This window comes from Rhinichthys klamathensis, unplaced genomic scaffold (genome assembly GCF_029890125.1).
Source record: "Rhinichthys klamathensis goyatoka isolate OS25496 unplaced genomic scaffold, OSU_Roscu_1.1 h1tg000387l_1, whole genome shotgun sequence".
NCBI lineage: Eukaryota > Metazoa > Chordata > Actinopteri > Cypriniformes > Leuciscidae > Rhinichthys > Rhinichthys klamathensis.
In genome coordinates, this window is record NW_026606891.1 from 1,859,620 (window position 1) to 1,883,720 (window position 24,101).

A 24,101-nucleotide genomic window follows, 5' to 3' on the forward strand; every position below is an offset into this window, starting at 1 on the left:
TTCAACGGCGTAGGTCCGACGCAGAAGTATAAATCAGCCTTTAGAGTAAACAAATATGACGGACGACCGGCAGGAAGAAATGGCACATGTAGTGTATGGACTGGTTTTTACAGAAAATTAGCAGGGAAAAAAAGAAAAATGTTTAGATGAAGTCGTGGAGACTGTGTGAACATGGACTTAACACATTACAGAGCGAGCTGGAGGTGAGTCTTTTGTAAGCTCACTTTCTGATAGGTATGGTTTGGTTTCATGTGATAATCTCCAGAGATTGCGCATGTTTGTCCAAGGGGTTCACCCCACACAACATCATTTCGGTTTATAAATATTTAACATGTTGAATGAATACGATTCGAGATCGGGGCGGCAAGCATCACACCACAGGAAAATCTGATAAAATAACCTGTAGAACCATCAAGATAATCGGGACTTTAACTCGGATTGTCGGAAGGGGAGAAATCGGTCCAAAATCACCCCGGATATCTTGTAGTGTATGGCAGGTTTTACACACCAAAAGAAATGCACTCTCCAACAACACATAAGTCACAAAACGACAGTTCACCAGTCCAAACCTTGAATAGCTGGTCTAAATTAGACTTCTATTCTCCACTCCTCTACATCCCTCACTCTCCTTCTCTATACGCGTGTGTGTATGTAATAATTTGGAGGGCAGAAAATCCAATCTGAAAGATTATGACACAAGTCCTTTGAGAGCAAAGTAATTACTCTCTCTAAAGAGAATGAGAGATGGATGGATATGTGTGTGTGAGAGTGAGAGAGAGAGAGAGAGAGAGAGAGAGAGAGAGAGAGAGAGAGAGAGAGAGAGAGAGAGAGAGAGAGAGAGAGAGAGAGAGAGAGAGAGAGAGCCTATGTGTGTAGGCCTAGGTGGGTAGAGAGAGGCAGCCTGTTATCCCTAATATAAATCATCTTTTTTTCATCTAGTTACCTCTCTTTCTCTTGTTTAATCCTTTCTAAACACCAGGGGCAAAATCAATCTTTGTAAGCTCCAAGCATTTAGTTCTGACACACAATAACAAAATATAAGCAAACAAAAGCCACATGAGCACAGGGGTGGTGTGGTAAACAAGTGGTTTAATAGATGACTAGAGTTACTAAAAGCTACAGTTCCATTAACATTTAATCATTTAGCAGACACTCTTAACCAAAGCGACCTACAAATGAGGAAAAGCATAAGCGATTTATCATTCGAGAGTCAGCAATATTGGTAGTAGTACTGCAATATTGAATATAAAGAGCAAATACAGACCAATATTACGAAACAGAGCAGAAGTGTAACTTTAGAAAAGTTAGTTATTAATTAAATTGTTTATTAAATACTAAATACAAACAATTTACATCTATAACAAAATATACAGATAAGGAACAACAGGTGAATACTATTGGTATTGTTAATAGGAAGTGCCTTATCAATATGGATCTTGATTTGAGAAGAACCAGAGGATGAAACCTGTCACTTTTTACTTTGCCTGTCAGTCCTGCCCTCTTTCTCTCTGAGCCAAATGTAATTTGTGTCTGAATTAACACGAGCATGCTGAACAGGGCAGAGGAGGCAGAGACGGTGTAATCTCTCCCTCTCTCTCACTCCGAGTCAGCCCACTGCACTGGACACACACACACAATTTCATATGCATCCCTGAAGATGCTGTTGGCTTCTAGTCCACCTGGCAAGACTGTCTGCAGAGGCCCCCAATTACAGTCTCAGAAATTCATCAGCCTTACACAGTGGTTTAAAACCCTGCAAGTTGCCTATAGACTAGTGTTGTCACGGTACCAAAATTTCAGTATTCTGTACCAATACCAGCGAAAATCCACGGTTCTCTGTACCAATTTCGGTAGCAAAGCTTAATTTAGATAAATTTACATATATTAAAGAGTATATCACGGTTACAAAGATGGAAACTGTAGTATTAAAAGACTTTACAATAAGATTCCATTTGTTAGATAACATTAGATAAAATGACCCAACAATAAACACTAGTTATATACTGTAGCATATATTCTCCTTGGGGTTAATTTAAAAATGTACTAATACATTTTTCAAATCAAAAGTTTTATTCTGTTAACATTATTTAATGCACAATGAATGAAGTGAACAAACACGAACAATCAAGTGTTTGTATTAAATAACATTCAAACATTAATGATGTAAAAATACACTCACCGGCCACTTTATTAGGTACACCTGTCCAACTGCTCGTTAACACTTAATTTCTAAGCAGCCAATCACATGGCGGCAACTCAGTGCATTTAGGCATGTAGACATGGTCAAGACAATCTCCTGCAGTTCAAACCGAGCATCAGTATGGGGAAGAAAGTTGATTTGAGTGACTTTGAACGTGGCATGATTGTTGGTGCCAGAAGGGCTGGTCTGAGTATTTCAGAAACTGCTAATCTACTGGGATTTTCACGCACAACCATCTCTAGGGTTTACAGAGAATGGTCCGAAAAAGAAAAAACATCCAGTGAGCGGCAGTTCTGTGGGCGGAAATGCCTTGTTGATGCCAGAGGTCAGAGGAGAATGGCCAGACTGGTTCGAGCTGATAGAAGGGCAACAGTGACTGAAATAACCACTCGTTACAACCGAGGTATGCAGCAAAGCATTTGTGAAGCCACAACACGCACAACCTTGAGGCGGATGGGCTACAACAGCAGAAGACTCCCCCGGGTACCACTCATCTCCACTACAAATAGGAAAAAGAGGCTACAATTTGCAAGAGCTCAAATTCACCTTGTTGAATCTATGCCACGAAGAATTGAGGCAGTTCTGAAGGCAAAAGGGGGTCCAACCCGTTACTAGCATGGGGTACCTAATAAAGTGGCCGGTGAGTGTATATTGTTCACTCAATGTGTTGATGTTAGATAACGCATTAAGTAATGTTAATGAATGGCATCTTATTGTAGTGTTACCAAACTATACAGGAGATACAAGGTTTTATTTGACTTGACTGTACTGTACTTTTAATTCAAAACTGCGTTCATATTTAATTTTAAAAGGGCTTTTTAAACCTACCCAGCCAAGAATAAGCATAGAACTGCTTTTCTGAAGTACTGATATTAATGACATAAATAGGGATGCACCGATACTGATACCAGTACTCGGGTGTCGGCCCGATACTGTGCTCATGAGCCTCATGTACTCGTAAAACTACCCCGATACAACCGCACATACCACTTTAGGGACCGTTCACATATCGTGTTTTTTGCGCATGCAAAATACAAATTCAAATGTAGGCTATGCCACGGCGAGATGAAGACATCTCAACATCTCATCTCAACAGATCATGTGACAAAAACCAACCGATCAGCTTCAGCATTTCCGTAACATCGAAAGCTCGGCCGAACAGCTGATCATAGCTGTACAGGGCGGCTTTTTATTTCTCATCTCCATAAATATATCTAGTAGTAAAGCTAATGCAAGGGCTAGAAATCAATTAATTCTTTGCTGATACTTCCTTGTCATCATGAAGAGCGCAGTTTGCACCGCTTTCTTGCACGTCCAAAAAATGGCAACGTGACATTAGCCTAATCCAAAATATTTCCATATATGGCTCTTTTCTCCTTTCTTGTCAACAAGTGGATTCAGAGCCACCGCATTAGCAGTGCCGCTGGTCGCCATGTCTCAGTGTTTTTATGGAGAGAACGCAACTGTGCACCTTTCGGACAGCGCATCAAGAACCGGATTAACCCGGTACTTCAGTACCACCGGTACTTAAGAAAAGCTGGTACCGTAACGGTTCAACTTTTTTGTACCGACTTGGTACCCGAAATACCGGGTCTTTTGACAACACTACTATAGACAGTGTTTTTGGGCATCACAGGCATGTCTGAACACACCCATGGATGCCAAATTTGTGCAATCTTGGCACTAGACACGGCAACTAGTCAAACAATTTGTTAGGTTGAATTCGAATATATTTTTTATAGCTTGTTTTAACTTTATTACATTAGGTTTAAAACACAGTTTTTGAGACCTAAACTGTGACATGACCATGTCGCTTTTCCGACAATTGTAGAACGTTTTCCTCTCCCGAGTTCTGCAGAACAACTGACATTAAAAAAAAAAAATCCGAATGAGCAGCGCCGCTATAATTTTTTTAACAGCACTTCTGAGAGCACGCAGAAAATATGAAACATCTGCATGTACAATTGGCAATTAAGAACCAACGTCAGGGAAATGAAAAGGCGCGCATCTACAGAAAGGGATAAGTGGCAAATGAGGGGTCTGTGTGTGCGGGCGGGCCTCCTCTGATGAATCGGTGAGCTTTTCAGAAACAACTCGATGTCATTTGTGAGGCTCAATTGGAGTCCTTTGGCTTCAAAAGCCCCAGTAATAACCTGCAAATTAAAACTGGGGGCTTTAGTATGATCTCCAACCTACCAAACCTTAATATTACCTCACATAAAAAAACAGCTTTCCATCCCCCAATAAGCCCATCAGACAGGGAAGAAAATCACTATGAAAAACCTTCAATAACAATCCCAGCATTAGACAGGAGACCCATCCGTTGTCAGTTCAAGGATGACTCTATTAATAGCTTGTTGCTTCGGTGAGCTGATTGCAGCAGAACAGCCGCGTCTCTGCCGTTAAGCGAGCCAGAACTCAGAGGTGACCACTTCCTGAATCTCAGAGAAGTAGGGCTGTAACGATACACCAAACCCATGATTCGATTCGTATCACGATTTTTGACCCACGATTCGATTCGTATCGCGATTCTATCACGGGGGCGGGGCTTGAGGGGGCGGGGCTTGTGGTGGAAAAAAGAGATTTTGAGAGAAGAAAAAAAATACCGGTATTTTTTAGGAAAACCTGTATAATCTAAACACCAAAGAACAATAATAACTATGCAAATTATTATACTATACTAAATCCCCCCTTAGATGATTCTCATGGGGGGGATTTTTTTTGTTTGAGGGGGAGAAAGGGGGGGCATTTTTTCCAAACAAAATTATTACATTTATCTTGCCTAAATGTTTGCGCTCATTGCATTTTTACAATGGGGTAATAGCCTATTGTTGTTAAGAATTTACACATCACAAGGAAACTTGATTTAAATTGTTTAATTAAATTGAAAAAAGTAGCACAAATAAATACAATAGAATAAAGATACAAATAAAGACAATTAAAGAGAAAAGTTTTTGAATAGGTCTAACACTAGTATTCATATACAGATACTGAATAAAGTAATCAAATGTAAAATAACACTGGGTAGTATTTTAGTCCTGAATAAATTAAATACATAGGCTATTCATCCTGATTCCTTTAACTTAAAGCCATCTTTTATTGTTTTGACAACAAAATTAATGACAGACACATATGGCTGCCGTCACTTTAAGAGCTAGTGCACGGATCCTGTGTTCATTATACTGGCATGCGTTTTATGCTTATTAAAGACAAAACCGACTATATTTAGAGTATAGCCTACTCACAAAGACCGAAATTGACAATTTTGCGTGTTAAAGCAATATAATCTGCGAAAAATAGTTACTGGCCAGCTGTTTTTGAGGCGGATTTTCTATGAATGTGCGCATAGAAAATAATCTCAGAGAGCGCGCGAGCACTGATTAGTTTAAAATCGCTTGAATGTTTAAACTGGTAAGACTTAAAAAGACTTCAGTCACGATGCACTGCTGGCCCGATTGTGCAAGTGAATATTCCGTCATGTCCCGACCTTACAGTCTATGGTCCCGACTCCAAAACGCGAGTGTGTATGATCGCCGCAGCGCTTGATAGACAAAGAAAGACAAAGATAGAGCGAGAGAGGGGGAGGAAAACTGTCACTTCCATATAGACCTGGTCTGTCAGCCACCTTTTTTTCTCTCAGACATACCAGTCAGTCTATTCCATCTGAAAAGCTCAGGAGACAGACTGTTACTGTATATAGACAGAGGTTTATAAACAAGGCTACTACTAGTACGTTTAGAGATGTTTTGAAGGTCATGTCTTGACCCCGATGTTTGATCTAAGGTTAGAACCTTTAGATTGGCCACAAAACTGAGCACAAGCTCACAGATACACATTTGTAAACCAACAGTCATGTTCACAGGACAAGCTATTTTTATGAAATGGACATTCTGTGCTAAAGACAAAAGGAACCAAGACCTAATTACCCATAAGTGTGTGTTAGAATCCTGTTGAGAACATATAATTATTATTTTTTCTACACTGTGTTGTGTAGAAAACTGTGTTCTATTTCTGAGAATCAGTTATTCAATTTTTCTTCTTGTATTTTCCATTTACTCCATGTTCCTTTCTATGGCTCCTTTATTTTTATTTATTTTTGTTTTATTCCTATGTCCTTCAGAATTATGGAAATGTGAAAATATTTCATATTTATTAATCACACACACAAGTTTGTTTCACTATATGGGGCAATTGTGGCCTAATGGTTAGAGAGTCGGACTTGTAAACCGAAGGTCTCAGGTTTGATTATCAATACCGACAGGAAATAACTGAGGTGCCCTTGAGCAAGGCTGCCCATTGCTCAAGGTGTGTGTGTGTGTGTGTGTCCACGGTTTGCAGTGTGTGTGTGTGTGTGTGTGTTCACTACTCACTGCCCTAACTTGGATGGGTTAAATGCAGAGGACAAATTCCAAAGTTGGGTTACCATACTTGGCCTTCACGTCCCTTCACTTCACTATATTAGTGAGGACATTGCTTAGACTTAAATTGATTTTATATCAGGTCAATGATATTTTCTATCACCTAACTCAACCCCTACCCCTAAACCTATCACTAGGGGTGGGGGAAAAAATCGATTCTTAGATGCATCGCGATGCGGACGTGGACGATTCTGAATCGATTCACAAATGTCAAAAAATCGATTCCCCCCATAAGTGAGGACATTTGGCCGTCACAAGTATAGCCAAACCTGGAGACACACACACAGAAAAGAACAGGACTGGGTCAGTTTACTCTAAAAGCATAGTCTGTTTTCTGTTTATTCTCAAAGCAGTAAAGCGCGAACGGACATTTAGTCTGGAATTAGGGGTCTGACCTAGGCAAATAAGTCCACGTGTGTGGCTCTTACTAGCGCGCTTTTACCTCTCTAGTCCAATAGACTTCACTTTAAAATAACCTTTTACAATATAAGTGCTAGAATCAAGAATTGAGCTCAAAAAAGTAAAAGAAAGCTCCCTTTCTTCCTGAACTGTAACTAGATCAGGTGTCAAACTGCAGTGTGTTTAATATACAGCAAGTTTACATTATAAAACACCAATACAATTCTTTCCATCCAACTGAGAGGAAACTGAGAAAGCATTATTTAAATATCAACACCTCCGAATCACCAATCATGGACACTTTATTCTCAATCAAGCTGCAGATTGGATGGCCGAGCCAACTCGCCTGTCTGAAAGAGCAAATCAGAGAGACTGTGACTGAAGTTCATGCTAGCATTGCCCGCTCAAAAAAAACTAGTAACGGCTATAATTATTCTTCCTTTTCCTGCGTGGTTAGAACATTCGGGTGAAAACGTCTATGTGTGTGTGTTTTGAAACAATGACTCATGCTAACCACCAGGGGGAAGAATAATGAGGCGAGACTTGCAGGGAACACAGTGAGAGAGAAACCGTTTTGAGGGGGTCAGCTGGGGATTCTAATGTACACTGGTGTGTGTGTGTGTGTGTGTGTGTGTGTGTCCCCTCCCACTTGCGTTGCTCGAAACACACAAACAGTTACTCTATATTTTCCATGGCATGATGGAGCTGTGGTGTTCATTCTATACTGGTCAGCCGTGTTTCCCAGTAGCTGTTCCTGCTATTCTGAGACCGAAGGTCACAAGAACACACTCCTAAGGTAGGGACACACCAAACAGACGCCAAAGACTTAGTGCTGATGAAAGCCAACTGTGTTGTCGCCTCATGTCACCTATGTCGGGGAAGAAAAATCTGCTTGAACACACCGACAGGACTAGTCAACTGTCAGCTAGCACGTACGTTCTGCGCCTGCGTATAAAGGAGGTAACGGTCTATTTAAACAGATATATTTGTCTATTTTCGCCATTCAAAAAGGGAAAGCAAAACTAAGACTGCAGGTATACAAACCATAAATAAAGGAGCACTTGTTTACCGTTTTGAATACCAATCATGCTGATCCCATTCTTTATCCCATTCCGCTCGTTATGAAAATATTTGCGCAGTGGAATGCTCAGGTAAGATGATGTAAAATTAGAACAGCCTTCTGTCTGTGCAGTCATGACTTCTTTGCTTGCTGTAATCACTTTGCTCGTATTCTCGTGCACTGACTCGTTTGCTAAACTGAACAGCCAATCAGAGTTCTCTCTCTCATAGACGGCCCGGCGCCGATTCTACATGTTGAATCGGTAAAAAAAAAAAAAAAAAAAAACTAAGAAAAAAAAAAACGGTGCCAACGGTGCAGACCACACCAAAAAAATTTAGCCAACCGTCGGCTTGGTGTGTATATATATACACACACACACACACACACACACACACACAGTATCTCACAAAAGTGAGTACACCCCTCACATTTCAGCAAACATTTAGTATATGCATTTAATATAAATATATTTAGTATACATTTCGTATAGTATAGCAGTATATATTTACTGTCCTCTGAAAATAACTCAACATACAGCCATTATTGTCAAAATAGCTGGGAACAAAAGTGAGTACACCCTAAGTGAACATGTCAAAACTGTGTCCAAAGTGTCAATATTTTTTGAGCAGCATTGTTATCTAGCACTGCCTTAATCCTCCTAGGCATGGAGTTCACCAGAGCTGCACAGGTTGTTGCTGCTCAATAGGGTTCAGGTCTGGAGACATACTTGGCCACTCCTTCACCTTCAACTTCCTCAGCAAGGCAGTTGTCATCTTGGCGGTGTGTTTGGGGTCGTTAGGCACAGTTTCTGAAGGGAGTTCATGTTCTACTTCAGAATGTCACAGTTCATGTTGGAATCCATGTTTTCCTCAATGAAGCGCAGCTCCTCAGTACCAGCAGCACTCATGCAGCCCCAGATCATGATGCTACCACCTTGACTGTCGCCACACATTCTGGACAGTGGACACCATATGAGCCATCTTAGTCTCATCAGGCCACAGGACATGGTTCCAGTAATTCATGCTCTTGGACAGGTTGCTTTCAGCAAACTGTTTGTGGGCTTTCTTATGAGCCAGCTTCAGAAGAGGCTTCTTTCTGGGACGACGGCCATGCAAACCAACTTGTTGCAGTGTGCGGTGTATGGTCTGAGCACTGACAAGCTGACCCCCCCGCTTCTGCAACTAAGCGACAGTCATAAACATCCGAAATAAACAGACCAAATACACTACCATTCAAACGGCCGATAGGTTTTTCTGTTTGGCCGTTGTATTGAATGCGGGACTTTTATTTTTACGGCGCTGAGAATGTATAAAGTATTTATATTATATATATGGGCTTTACATCGCCCACCCTGCTCTCTAAGATATTGGCATTGATCAGCCACCAAAAAAACAATATCGGTCGACCACTAATGATAATTAGTACTGGGTATTGACGCAAATTTCACAATTCAATTCGATTTAGATTCACAAGCTTGCAATTCGATTCGATTCAATATTGATTATTTTGGATATCAGGTACAATACATGACAAATTTTCTCAAGGAAAACAAATCTCTTAACTAATGCTGTATGGGAGTCAGTTGTAACCTACTAGGCTTCATTAGCCTACTATAATATTATTGAAGGTAAAAATTAACTGATTTGTAGCTATACAAACACTTAAATTACACTTATTTATTTTTATAATAAGAAAGTTATATGAAATATAAACATTTAAATGGTGGCTGTCATAAAAACTTCCCAGATTTATTCAAACATGCATTAAATATTGAAGAACATTAAAAGTGATAATGAATATGTAATATGGTGCATATATTTAGCAAAATGCTCCTCTTTAGAGTTAATTTTTCTAGCTGACTAACGAGTTTATGGTCACATGGTTTTTCTGAGGTAAATGTGACGTTACATGACATTGTTTACAAGCTGTTTTACTAACGTCTTTCCACTGTTGAAACACTGATTGAGCGATTCCATGTGTCATGATACGGATTTCGATAAGTTGTACTCTATCTTTTAACACACTTTGAGATGCTCATTCATGTTTATTTTGCGCGGTAACTGGTATTGTTAGCTGGTATTGGATGATTAATTGATTCTTGAGATTTAAGAATCGATATCGGTTCGTAAAAATAAGAATCGATTAATATCGAGAAATCTATATTTTTTTACCCAGCCCTAATGATAATCCTTTATACACAGAGCTTTCCGGGTCATACAGAGGTGAATATATTTCTCAAGTAAAGCAGCAATCATTACACAAAGTGCTTAAAAGTAAAAGCCAATTTAAAAAAGTAACATTTTGCACAAAATAAAGATAAGCAGAGCAGTAGTCTCCATCATAATTAACTCTGCTTCAAATTCTGAGAAACCTGGGGTTACGTGTGTGTGAGGGTCCGCTGGGACGGATGGGGTGGCCTTTATCGGGCCGTCAGAGGGAAAACGCATTTCATGCTCTGCTGACCCCCCTTTTCTCTCTCTTCCCCTCTCCCTTGTCCACCTAGCAGAAGAATTAGGCAGCAAAATTGCTCCCTGTGTGACATGGCCACCGATGTGTGTGTTTGTGTCTGAGAATATGAAAGAAATGTCAAACAAGACCATCTAAACGTCAAGCTACATTATGTGCGCTGGTGGAGACACTTCTCTTAAACTTCTCAAACGCACAATACAAGCTAAAAAGATCCTACTCTACTACTAGAGCATGGCCTGTGGCATTCCGGCACCATTCCCAGCTCCCTACAGGGGACTGATACTGGAAAAACTACTATTGCTAAACTAGCTTATGACAGGGAGTCCTTATTTACTCCCAAACGTCATGTTTTCACAAGGAGTAAACCTTCTCACTTATAGATTTCATCAGTCACTGTAACTGTCAATCACCCGTCACTATAGCAACAGTCAATCACTGTGCTTGATTCTAAAAGGATGGGTAACATCTAGAGTTGTCAAAAAGTACCGACTTCGGTACTGAAATTTTAAAATGTTACGATACAGCATTTCCCTCTAGCATTTTGAGCGCTGTTGAACAGATTCTTAAAAACACCTCTGATTGGCCGTTGTGTTGTCACGCTCAACATATATGTCTGTGATTGGCCGTTGTGTTGACGGGCTCAACATATATGTCTGTGATTGGCAACAATGATCAACTCTTCAAAAACATGTTGTCTTTGACGCTCTTCACCGAGCGCTTAGATACGCATTTAAAAGCAGGCGTCTATCAGCGGATCCCTAATCGATGATAAACCGCTGATAGACGTCACTTTCAAACGCTTTTTTTTTTGTGTGTATCTGTGTAAGCGCTCAATGAAAAGCGTCAAAGACAACATGTTTTTGATAATTGTTGCCAATATATGTTGAGCGTGACAACACAACGGCCAATCAGAGGTGTTTTTAAGAATCTGTTCAACAGCGCTCAAAAAATGCTAGAGGGAAATGCTGGTATCGTCACATTTTTAAAATTTCAGTACCGACTTGGTACCGAAGTCGGTACTTGACAACTCTAGTAACATCATTTGACAGAAAAATGTATAAAGTAAGTGAGACTCACATCCGGGTACTCTTTGACCGGTACAAAGAGTTTCTCCTGCAGATGTACGATGGGTCCCACTGGCTCGGGTAACTCCAGTGGGTGCTTGTCCACCAGACCGTTCACTGTGTCGTTATACATGTCTTTCCTCACTCTGGTTATCTCTGCAGGTAGACAAAAAAAGACAAACAGATCAGAAACGGCTGAATGAGAGAGAGGGAAAAAAAGACAAAAAGGCATGAAATGCAACACTCCCTTCATTAACATGAGATTCCAGCGCATATCCCCCTAAATTCAGTTGCCAAATTTCATGGAAAAATTAACATTTTAAATTTCACAGTAACAGGAACTCATGCACATATTGAGATCTTTTAAACAGAGACTCTTTTAAAACTGCCAGCCCCAGATGAGGTTAAACTGCTGCTGCCAAAACATGATTAAGCTCAGGATGTCCATTCCTTTCACACATATACACACACACACACACGACCTCCCCTCATGATCATTCCCTTCATCACACACAGAGGCTGTGTTTTAAAAACTAGTGAGCTAAATGAGCTGATAGTTAGGGTTTGAATTCCAGATGGTGAAGCAAACACACCTGCCGGATATAGAATTAAAAAGCTAAAAAAAAGAAATCTGATACCCGGAAAACTTATTGAATGATTGTGACCTTTTAAAATGGATTGAGTATCAGGCATGTAAATACAATACTAGGTTTAGTCATGGTTGTTCAAAAACTGAAAATGAACGGTGTGCTATATTCCTAGCGTTTTGAAGTTATATGATAGCCTTGATTGATGAGCATGCAGGAATTCAGTCTGCTGCTCTCAAATGTCATTCACCACTCTGCAAACTAGTTCAAACGTTTGGGGTCAGTAAGATTATTTTTTTTATATAGTCTTTTGAATATGCTCAACAAGGCTGCATTTAAAAAAAATCTAAAATACAGTAACATTGTCAAATATAATAATTTAAATAACCGTTTTCTATTTGTAATTTAATTCTTTAGTCATCAGCGTCACAAAGATGATTCTAATATGTTGATTTGGAGCTTAAGAAACATTTCTTATCAACAATAACGTAAGAAATTTTTCATTTTTAGGATTTAGGACAGGTTTGAAAGATCAGCATTTATTTAAAATATATATTTTTTTGTAAAAATGTAAAAGTCTCTAGGCACTTTTGATCAATGTAATGCATCCTTCCTGAATAAAAGTTAATTTCTCTCAAAAGAAAAGAAAATTAGCATTTGGTCACAACTAGGGTAGACAATTAAATCGCAGTGCAATTGAAATTATTAAGATGGCAAAAGCCTCAAATATATAGTCTGCATGTGTTGCAATTAGTTATGTTTGTTATTACACATACTTCAGCACTGACATTTTGTCAGCTGTGTCAAAGCAATATCATGAAAAACAAGTGGGATCACAGCATCAATAGTGCTTACACACTCTGACAAGATTGTTCAACAGCTAGGAAAGTGTAAGATCCATAAAATCCAGCAAAAATCCAGCAAATTGGATTTAATAAAAAACAACTGGAAACTTACTGCAATTCTCATTGGTTGATGGTCTACCTAAGAGTGTGTTAAAAGTTTTGGTCACATGTCTACTGATGCAAACCCTTGCATTTTTACCTCTATGGCAGTCCTTACTGAATTCAATGGATTTGGAGCATTCTCTGATAAAGTGCAAACGAGTGTGTGTAGGTGCCTTGAAGGTGACTGTGGAGAACTGACTTGAGGAGGCCTATAACACTGAAAATGTGCGTTTGCGTGTTTCATGGGGCCCCAGAATCCTGGAAGGGGGTTGAAGGGTGACGCAACACCCAGATCAGAACAACAGCCGCTCATGGGGCCATGTAAGGGTGAAACCTTTAACACAACGTATCTTGTCTCACACATGCAATGAGTCCCAGAGGAGGTGACACAACCGCTGCAAGTATATTAGTCACATTTACAGAATTCAATCCATCTTTCTCTCTTGACCCGAGAGCAACCTCATATTCCTCCACCCTTCTCTTTTTCCATCCCTCGGTCTCACCCTGTGTCTCTCCCTCCATCTTTCTCACACTAGAGAAGGAAGGATTTATCACTGGTTCTCTGGAGTAAAAATGCTGCATGTCTGCATGTTTAATATTCTTGGACTGCAAGGGAGTAGGTTAGAGTAAAAGCAGGAATTAAAAAATTTAAATATCCTCGACTGAACTAGAAATGTGTCATGAACAAAAACGTGTTCATTTAAATCTTCTCCCAGGCTCACACAGTATACATCCCCGTACATGGGACCTTTCAATATACATCAAAAATAAACAGTGTAAATGATAATCTACAGTGCACATTACTTCATTTGTAACATTTTATTTTTGCCTGTCTTTGTCACAGACATACACACACACACACACACACTCTCAAACCTCTTCTAAAAGCACTCTTTTAGTGTGCACTTAAAAAAAAAGCCAATGAAAAATAGAAACTAAAGTGTTTCTGTCCTGTGGCTGAACGAGAGAGGCACAGTGAAATGCCACATTACCATAAAGTAGCAGCAAGAGAGCGAGCGAGCGATAGAGCACATGCCATTAACGGGCACAAACTCTGAGGTGAGTCCTAATTTCAATGTCCAGGACGCTGGTAGCCTAATGGTTAAGTACCTTGTTTGCCAGCACAAAGGTCACAGTTTAAACTCAACTAAGGGGTGAGGCAGGAATGTGGAGAAGTGGTGAGATCAGATTCGGGTCTATTAAGCAGGACACTGAGCCCCACAATCGCTCAGTGTTCAGGCTGCTGGTCTGGGGGTGCAATAGTTTACTTATTTGATTATTACTTTACTCATTTATTTGTTTAGTTTAGTGGTCCACACAGATCACAAAACTCAGGGTTCCGATCACATTACAGTTTGAGTCACAGACTTTTTTTCGGGGTAACTTTGCTTTCCATTTATTACTTAAAGGGCACATTAAGTACTGCGATACCCCAGCAAAAACTTCTTGCCTATCTAATAAAGTTCAAACATTATTAAAGGCAAGTGAACAGTCAGTAAAAAATTAAGAACAAATATACTGATTACAAGCATAAATAAATACAATACGACAAACTTAAAGTTACAAATAAAGTAAGGTCTAATTGTAGTTTTCATTTCAGGTACCGAAATGTAATAATTACATGTAAAATAACTAGGGGTGTAACAGTACAAAAAAATTACGGTTTGTTACGTTTTTGACATCACGGTTTGGAACAGCAGGGGGAAGCAAACTAAACATAACATTGCTTTTTTTATTAAACACTGTTTTACTGAACAAATTGTGTCAAACTTTAGGCCTATATTATAACTAAATTAATATAAAGACAAAGGATAAAAAATATATATATCTGCTAATGCTGTAAACTACATAGGGAGCCCTTACTTGCACATTACTATAATATTAAAAGTTAAAAACAGAGGCACATTACTATAATATTAAAAGTTAAAAACAGAGCCAAAACTATTAGCCTAAACTCAGTTGCTATTTATTTTTAGATATAATATTCAACATACAAATAACAAATTGTATGCAAACATGTAAACTGCACAAAAGCACATTAAAAGGCATTTATTGTTTGAATTTCGTGATAAAATTTACAGTTTGAGTTTTCCGGTTTGGTCGTTACACCCTTAAGGGGGTCATATAATGGTACATGCACTTTTAAAAGTTGATTGTACTGAAATGTGTGTTGGCAGTGCCTGTACAGAAACATCATATAATGATAAAAATCCATCCAGTGGTTTTGTTTTAATCTCCTTATATGTTTTCCCCTGCCTCAAATCGAGCCGTTCGTTTTTGTGACGTCAATAAAACGGACGCCCCTCCCACGATTGTTGATTGACGGGAGCGTTTCAACACAGACCCGCCCTCGCACATGAGGTAGCTGTCAATCATAGTCTGCGCGGCGCGGACCGGACCGGCGCGGTCATTGTTGATGTGCCGGAGCACTGTCTATGAGCAGAATGGCGTCTAAGCGATTGTGGTGTTCTGTTCTTGGGTGTAATAACGAACACAGCAGTCATTTTAATTTTCATGAATCCGAACCGATGAAGACGCAGTGGCTGAGTTTTGTTTTCGAAGGGAATATTCCACACGAGCAACGTCAATGCTTTCATGTTTGCGCGAATCACACACCAGACTGCTTATAAACGAGGGTCAGTATAAAGCTGGATTTGCTAAGAAGCTTTGCTAAAAAGGATCGGTACCAGCTATTCGTGTTCCTGCTGAATCTCCAGAAGAACGGAAGTGAGTGTAACGTTTTATTAAACTTTATATTAATATATTAATCTTTGCAAATCACTAGCTGCACGCTTCACAACGAATGCGTCTAAGGTTTACACTCAGTCAGGGTACATTACGGCATGTTTTCTATGTATGACGTTCTCAATATAATTCATAATTCCACGTTTATACTGAACAACGCGTTATGGTTATGGTGTTATTGTGTTACAAACGGTGTATGCACAGAACAGAGGGGCGGAGTGAGCGCAGCTCATGATCATTTAAAGTCATATGCACTGAAACGGCGTGCTGAAAACAGAGCTGTTTTTGACCAGGTAAAATAAGTGTTTTCTTACAATACTAATGAGAATTTAATTAAAGTATATTACAAACTTTTAATTTAGACCCTAAAGAATCATATTAGCTTGTACAAAAATGGCATTATATGACCCCTTTAAAAATATATAGTGTTCACTATATAAATGTAAAAACACTATAGTGTTCACTATATAAATGTATTAGAAATGAATCTGTTAAAGCTGATGATTTGTTGTTTGATTAACATTAATGAGCAACAACAGCAGGTATTTATAGGCTGCTGTCACTTTAAGACCTAATGTACAGATCCAATATAATGATACACATCCGATTTCTTTCTCAACTGTTTAACGTTCACTTAAGACATAACCGACTGTGTTTACAAGAATACTTTCCAAGATGGGGATTTTGACAATATTGTGTGTATGTCAAGGAGATGCGAAAGAGGAATCAATTTGGAGTCTTCGGAATCTAAAACGCACCTCTGTGTGTGTGCGGGGTGATGAAGAAAAATGTCACGTTGCAAAGAAATATTTCACCCAAAAGGCGAGCCTGTGGATATCACACATAAAATTTGCACACTTTGCATGAGAGTTATGCCGTTGAGGGAGTCTCAAACAGTCAATAATTCACCGAAAGTGAAAGCAAAAACTGACTGAGCTTTTGGCATCAAACTATTAATTCTCTCAGAGACAAGAGCTGAATCTACCTCAATGCTGATAACGGTACATCAATTATCTTAATTTATTGGCTTACTATTTCTCTTGTGAGAATTATAGTGATTAAATGATCGTGAAAAAATGAGAATCCATATTTCTTGTTAAACTAACTTTTTTGTTTGAAGCTGCTTTTGATTTTCATCTTTCATCTTTTCATTTTCGACTTTTTTCTGCTGTGTTATATTAGGCCTAATCATTTTAGTAATATTATTAATATAAAGAATAATTTGTAATTGTAATGTTTTGTAAATGTGCCATGGAAACAAAATGTGGACAAACAACAATGCAGTTTTTGCCTTGGCTCAAACAAAGACTTTCTTAGCTGCCCTGCAATTTGTGAATAAAGACTTTAGTTGTAAAATTGAATTGCAAGATGATCTAGTAGTGTCACATGATCCTTCTGAAATCATATGCTGATTTGGTGCACAGGATTCAAATCATTTCTTATCATTAGTATTAAACCGTAATATTTCTGTGGAAGCCATCCTTTTTTTCAGAATTAATTGATGAAATAGAAAGTTAATTTAAAAAAAAAGAAGTCTTTCTTTACTGTCAATATTGATAAATGTAATGCATCCTTGTTGAACAAATTTAAAAACACTTTTGAACAGTAGTGTATGAAGGGCAACACAGGGTGAAAGTGATCAGAAACGTGAAGGAGGAGAACAAAAGAGGACATTCGCTGATCTAACACTGCACAATATTGAAAAGCAAGGAGGAGAGACAGGTTTTAAAAAACAAAACAATCCTTGTCAAAACTGGTGAGAAAGTAACAATGCTAAACATTCCGAGAGCCTAAAGTCTAGGAATATCAGAAAAGGCTATTCTCTTTTTCTCTCCTCTCTTCAGCCCTTTCACTGCCAATCCATCCATCAAAAGAACAATGAAAATTCTGTCACCATTTACTCACCCTCATGTAATTTCAAACTACTTTCTCCAGATGAACAAGATATAAAAATAAAAAAAGTGCAAAAGGGAGTTATCAGTAAGCACTTTCTGAACTCCCCGAAACGCTTCGAGTTTTCTTCTGGGAACGTAAACGTCACAATATTCCTCATTTAAATAATCTCTAATATTCCATAATATTCCCTGCATTATGAAGAAAGGGAGAATGAAGCAGAGCAAATAGCAAGAGTTTAAAGAAATGGTGATTTCACTGGAACTTTAGTAGATGCTATACAAAAGGATGGTGAGCGCTCAAAGCTCTTTAAGATTAAAATAAAAGAGAGAGGTGCTTGAGATGAAAGTCTGCTGATGTACAAGTTTTTCCACTTTGAAGCAATGCACTTTAGCTATCATAAAGCACAGCTAGCCTCTGCAGTCACAAGATTCCTGCTTAATGCATTTGCAGCTTTATTCAACCTGCAAACGACTATCTCAACAGACAATATAATTCTGCACTTAAAACTTTCAGACAGTGAAACAAGAGGATTCTTTTTGGGGGGGGGAGAGAGAGAAAACAGTATGCTCGAGATAGGGCCTTCAGTCTTATCAAATGTCCACACCTTTTTTTAAAAGTGTAAAATCCTTTGCAATTCAGTATATTTCACTGCTGACGGCCAGCAACTAAAACTTCTTTCAGAAATGTTTGCTTCATGCATGAATTCTATGAACTCAGCACTGCATTTCATGTTTTGGAGAGGAGAATATTTTCCCGCAGCATTAATATGGCTCTTCCAGAGAAACATCCTGCGGAGTTTAAACGAGATGCAACAGCTTGTCAAAATCAGGTGATGGGAGCTTGTTTGCACACATACAACATGCAAGAGATTCTGAATTTCCTTGAAGCAGTCCAAGTTTCCCATGTCATAAATAAAGAATTAAACACTTGATAGGGCAAAAACATCATTAAGGAAACATGATATATAAAATATAAATAATAATTATATAATAAGAATATAGTATAAAACAACAAGGTTCTGTATGCATGTGTCCATTCCTACAAAAAAAAAAAAAAAAAAAACATGATAGAATAGAGTATATCCATTCTAATCTTAGCAGGGGCAAGAAAAGTAGTATATGGTAAACTACTAATCAAATATTACCAGCATTGACTGGTCTCGGGTCGGGATAATTAACTGATTTAAAAAAAAAAATTGATTGCAGCTTCTTTCCTTTAAATGACTAGAGGCCTAAAGTAAAAACTACTCAGAGAATCACATTTTCGCAGAGCCTGTCCTCGTAAATATTAGAGCTGAATTTCATAAATAAACATTCATTATTTTGGGCAGTGCCTCAGCTCCCTGTCAGGAGACAAAAAAAGAAAACATGAATTTAGCTTCTGAGAAAGAGAGAGGTGAAAGTCAAACAGAATAAAAAAAAACTCTCCATCTCTCTCATTCAGAGCTTACATGGTTGATGCCACCAAGCACCAAGTCAAATGTAATCAGTTAGCAGAGACCAAACTACAACACTCCCACTGAATCCTACAAAATTTATTGAAATGAATTTAACAATTCTGGTTCCAGTTCCACTAAGATTTATTTAATATGTTTCACTGATTCAAATCAATAACTCATGAGTTTGACAATGATTGCAATAAATCTTAGAGACAATTCATTAAAAAAAAAAAATTCTGTCATATTCTGCCCTCATGTCGTACCAAACCTGCATGACTTTTTTCTTCTGTGGAACACAAAAGTAGATATTTTGAAAAATGTTGGTAAAGTTTTGGTTGCCTTTGACCCAGAGATTTAATTTAAAAAATCGTTTTACATTAACCAGAAAAAAGATAGTAATACAGATTTTGAATGACATGAGGTTTTTTGGGTGAACTGTCCCTTTAAGTATTTATATTATATGCTTAAGTGAACCGAACATCATAATCAGTTAGGTGCAGAGTTTTTTTGTCTCAAATACTGAATAAGATCCAGTTCTAAATTCCCAACCCTTGCAGCCAGTGCCCGATCTGGAACTGTGCAGGGTAATGTCTGCAACGCGTCACATTGTAATTGTTCAGCTCAATTCAGTGGAAAAGCAGGCCGATTCTGAGAGATCCCCTGGATGAGCACCAGCATCAGTTCAGTGTAAAAGGGTAAGTGAAGGCAGTGGTGGGGGCTCCAGCTCTCGAATAAGCACACATTTATTGAACACTATACAATGCATAATAGGCTGGTTAGTAAAGTTTAAACACACACACAATTCACTAAGTAAAAGACCCTTAAACAAAGATTCAAAAGCAGACACACTACAAAAGTACCACAGTCGCAATTTGATGTGAAAATTGAGCCCTTCAGTTTAGGCCAGATATTGCATGGAAACAGAGATGGATGTGTGTCTGCCGTCCTCACCAGCCATGAGGAAACGCATCAACTGTTTGAGAAACTGCAACACGTCATCAGATGGAGAGGAGGGAAAGAAAAAAATCATTGGCAGAAGATAATTTCTGAGAGCACAAACATGTCCAATAGGGGTGGGAATCTTTGGTCACCTCACGATCCGATCCCGATTCTGGGAGTCACGATCCGATTCCAGAACGATTCTTTATCTACCTTCCCCCCCCTTATTAATTAATTAGTTTACATTTAAGTAATTAAGTAGCCTACTTTTTAAAAAATACTTTTTTTATTAAAACAGTTGTATGTTAAGAATTTTAAACTAATATAACAAATAATAAAGAGGAGCATAGAAAAATATAACAAACAACAAACAAAAAGTGCTTTCAGTAGCCTAGATTATCTGAACGTTTTCCATTCAAGAACTGAGTGATTTTTCTTCATCTTTACTGTTGTTAACTGGCTGTGTTTACGTTATTTTTGCACAAGTAGGCTACATTAAACCACTACACGGAGTCGCACAGCCGCATGCGCGAGCAGTCTCACAAACAAAGCGCGCGTCAGCGTTTGAAATTGAAAGCAGCCTTCTGTTAGTGAGGTTCATATTTTAAATATATAAGTCCACTGCATTCCAAACCACATACATGATGACTTCGTAGAGCATTTGTTAGGAAAATACCGACGGGCGAGACAGCACACTTCAAGTGCAACATCAAAGAAAGCGCGCGTCTCTCACAGCGTATCCTGTGCAATGAAGCCTGTGAATGTCCTTGCAATTCGCTTCAACCTTTCCGAACTTTATGAAAGATTATTTTACGGAAGGTTCGAGTGGTGTATGTGTGTGAGGAATAGGAAGCAAGCAGAATACGGGTGTTTCTAAAGCAAACTCGTCATCGCACATCTGGTTAAAAACTAAGCTCAGAATCGATTCTGGAATTCTCAGAATCGATCCAGAATCGTTGGAGAGAGAATCGCGATGCATCGATGGATCGATTTTTTCTCCCACCCCTAATGTCCAACTACCAACAGGTCACAAAGTGTAGAGATCCCTGCCAACAAAAACAGGTGTTTCTCAGTTACATGATATCAGAAAGGCTGAGGATTAAAAGATTAGAATGCTGGACATTTGTACTAGAATGAACCTGATCCCTGACCAACACACACTCGGATCTCTCTATCTTCTCCCTGCGCATTCCCAGATTGTCCTGCTGCAGTCCGGGTTTCCGCAGAGCCATTATGAGGAGCTAAATTTAGCAGGGAGGCTTGTCACACTTGATGATATGGTGCAGGGTTATAGAGTAGAGCTGTTAGGGAGGGGGTGGGTTTGGGTTATCATTCAGGACGAGAGCACAATAGTTACTGCGGTGGTTTAATGGCTGCCCAGCAGGGCACAGGGTCTAACCACAGCCTGTAGATTACTCTTACACCCAACCCACATGCTATACAGGGAATCCAACAGCGTCAAGAAGCCTCTGGACACAAGAAGAGGCTGGTTACAGCTGGTCTGTTCAGAGGCAGGTGAGTTTGGGACACTGGGGAACAAAAGAACTGACACAGCCCAGCCGATCCAGCCAAATACACATGAATGCACAACTGTTTCCTGTATCGCTACTCATCCACGGTGCTGCTATTATCCCCACAGCAAAAAAAATATTTTGATAATTGAGTTTCTAGTCTAAACTGAATGCGATTAAATAGACTGAATGAATATCATGAAATAACACCAAAAATATAAATAAACACACCTATTTATTGCATTATGTTTAGTGGATGCATGGCCAACAAATATTCACCGTGAACACTGTAGTCTGATTTATGAACAAATAACTCTTATGGGTTTGAATCTGTAAAAAAAAAAATGTTTAACTCAAAAAAATGCATCCGTGCTCTCCAAGGCTTTTCAGCAGTGTCAAAATAACTCAAATTCCAAATAACGGCAAATATATATGGCAAGTATATATTGGTCGACCAACACAAAATAGTGTTGTTTTTGTATCATGTAGTAGATACAAATAAACATGCAGGACGTGTAAAAACAGTAGGGAACCTTGATGCAGGAGAACACAATTTCAACAAAATCGGCAACTACAACCAACCTACTAAATTACAACAACTTTACTATCCAAGAACTGCAAGTGAACCTCAGGCAACAGACAGAACAAGACTCACTCACACACACACTCTCTCTCTCTCTGAGCAGATGTTTCTGGAATTAAACAGGTTGTAGTAGTGAGATAAGAAAAACTGATTATACCATTTACAAATTTACAGATAATTCACTCCATTTGCCATATGACTTGTTGACTGTACTCCATCTGTGCACGCACACACACCAACACATGCATAACCAAACAACGGCGCTTCAGCAGGATGTGGATTGGAGGAATAACAGGAAGTAAACGGAGGATTCTGAACTTGTGCAGAAAGGAAAAGCCATCGATGTTTTAACAGACCATCAACAGTGTACAAGACTTCCTGAGAGCGTGTGACTGCTCAGAAAAGAGGATCCTGTGACATCTGTATGAGATACGTACCATCTCAGATCACCCACAGGTTACATCACTTACATGCAAAACATTTACTAAAATCTTTTTGTTTTGTTTTTTGCAGATGATCAAGTTGGGCATTAATTATCTATTCATTTCTCAAGAATGCTTTCACTGGACACACACACACACAGAAAATGCAGTAAACTTGCTGAACAATGACAGGAAGAACTGAATGCTCAAGCAGGAAGGAAGGAACCAGTCAGTAAATGTGCTAAGAGCAGATAACTAAACACCTCCTTCCTCCTGGACAGGACACCCGCCCTATCCTCCTGAAACATGGTAACAAACTTGCTTAGTATGACAAACCAAAAACAAACAAGAACAAACTGAAAATCTTTATTCCCTTCTCCATTTAAAACCAAACTTATTTAAACCCTCTCTTTAAAATAACTTGCTGTGGTGTTAAAAACACCAATATTAGCACTAATCACCAGTGGTGTGAAGGAGGGCAGAACTGATCTGATTCTGTGGTTTCGTCTCTGATGTGAGAGGACAAAAGCTAGCACTGGCGAAAACCGCCGGCTTGTGCGTCTGCATTGAACTACTCTTCCTTTTCATCATCTCTTCTTTTCTCCTGTCCTCTATTAGCACGAGATGGAGTGGCAGAGCTGCATTCCTCTGCTTTTAATTAGCAGGAAATGAGGGCAGCCAATGACAAGGACCATTTACACCAGTGAACGAGGGAGAAGAGAAAGTGAGTGAGATCTCAAGGTGCTAGTTTTACTATGTAACCGATCTCATAAGAGATGCCTGGGGACACAGGATGGCAGACAACACGAAGTGCCATCCTTCACGGGAGTAGTAATGACAGCAAAGCACTCTGGTTAACAGCACCACAACAACAGAAGCTTCCAGACAAGCCTGAGCACAACAGTGTACGACAGGAAGGAGACTGTCTGCCAGTCTTGAAGACATGTTACACCAATTTGATTCAATTAAAGCCTGATAGAGGACTATATTATAGAACTTATTTCTCACTCCGTCACTCTGGTGGTTCATTTTAATGTTTAGGTATCCTGGGCCACCCATGTCACAAGACGAAACCTGTAATAAGAGCGATACGGTATATTTATCAAGAAACTTTCCAGTCATGCAGTGCAGATCAGCAGATGTGTAAAACCAGTTCATTGGCATTCTGAAGTGAAACTCTGCTTCAAAATCCAAGGACCAATCAGAAAGCAGAGCTACCTGGAGGTTCAGTCATTAAAATTAGGTTGCCTACGGCAACTAGGGTAAAACAAATATTTACAGAAATTCTGTGCATGTGTGGGAGAGGGAGTGAGGGGAAATGTGAACTGATTTAAACTCCAGCGTTAGATGGACAACAGTAAGAGGTGATTCTGCTCTTCACACACACATTCATAGTATGTGAAGAAAAATGAAGCGCACAAGA

At 39.0% G+C, this 24,101-nt stretch overlaps 1 protein-coding gene across 4 annotated transcripts in view; it reads right to left on the reverse strand.

Moving 5' to 3' along the window:
- qkia (QKI, KH domain containing, RNA binding a) overlaps positions 1–24,101 on the reverse strand; it is a 90,914-nt gene that overhangs the window by 55,997 nt on the left and 10,816 nt on the right. For all 4 annotated transcript variants that reach the window (XM_056234094.1, XM_056234093.1, XM_056234096.1 and 1 more), the window contains exon 2: positions 11,624–11,766. In XM_056234094.1, coding sequence (XP_056090069.1) covers positions 11,624–11,766 — 143 coding nt within the window. The remainder of the gene's footprint in view (positions 1–11,623; positions 11,767–24,101) is intronic.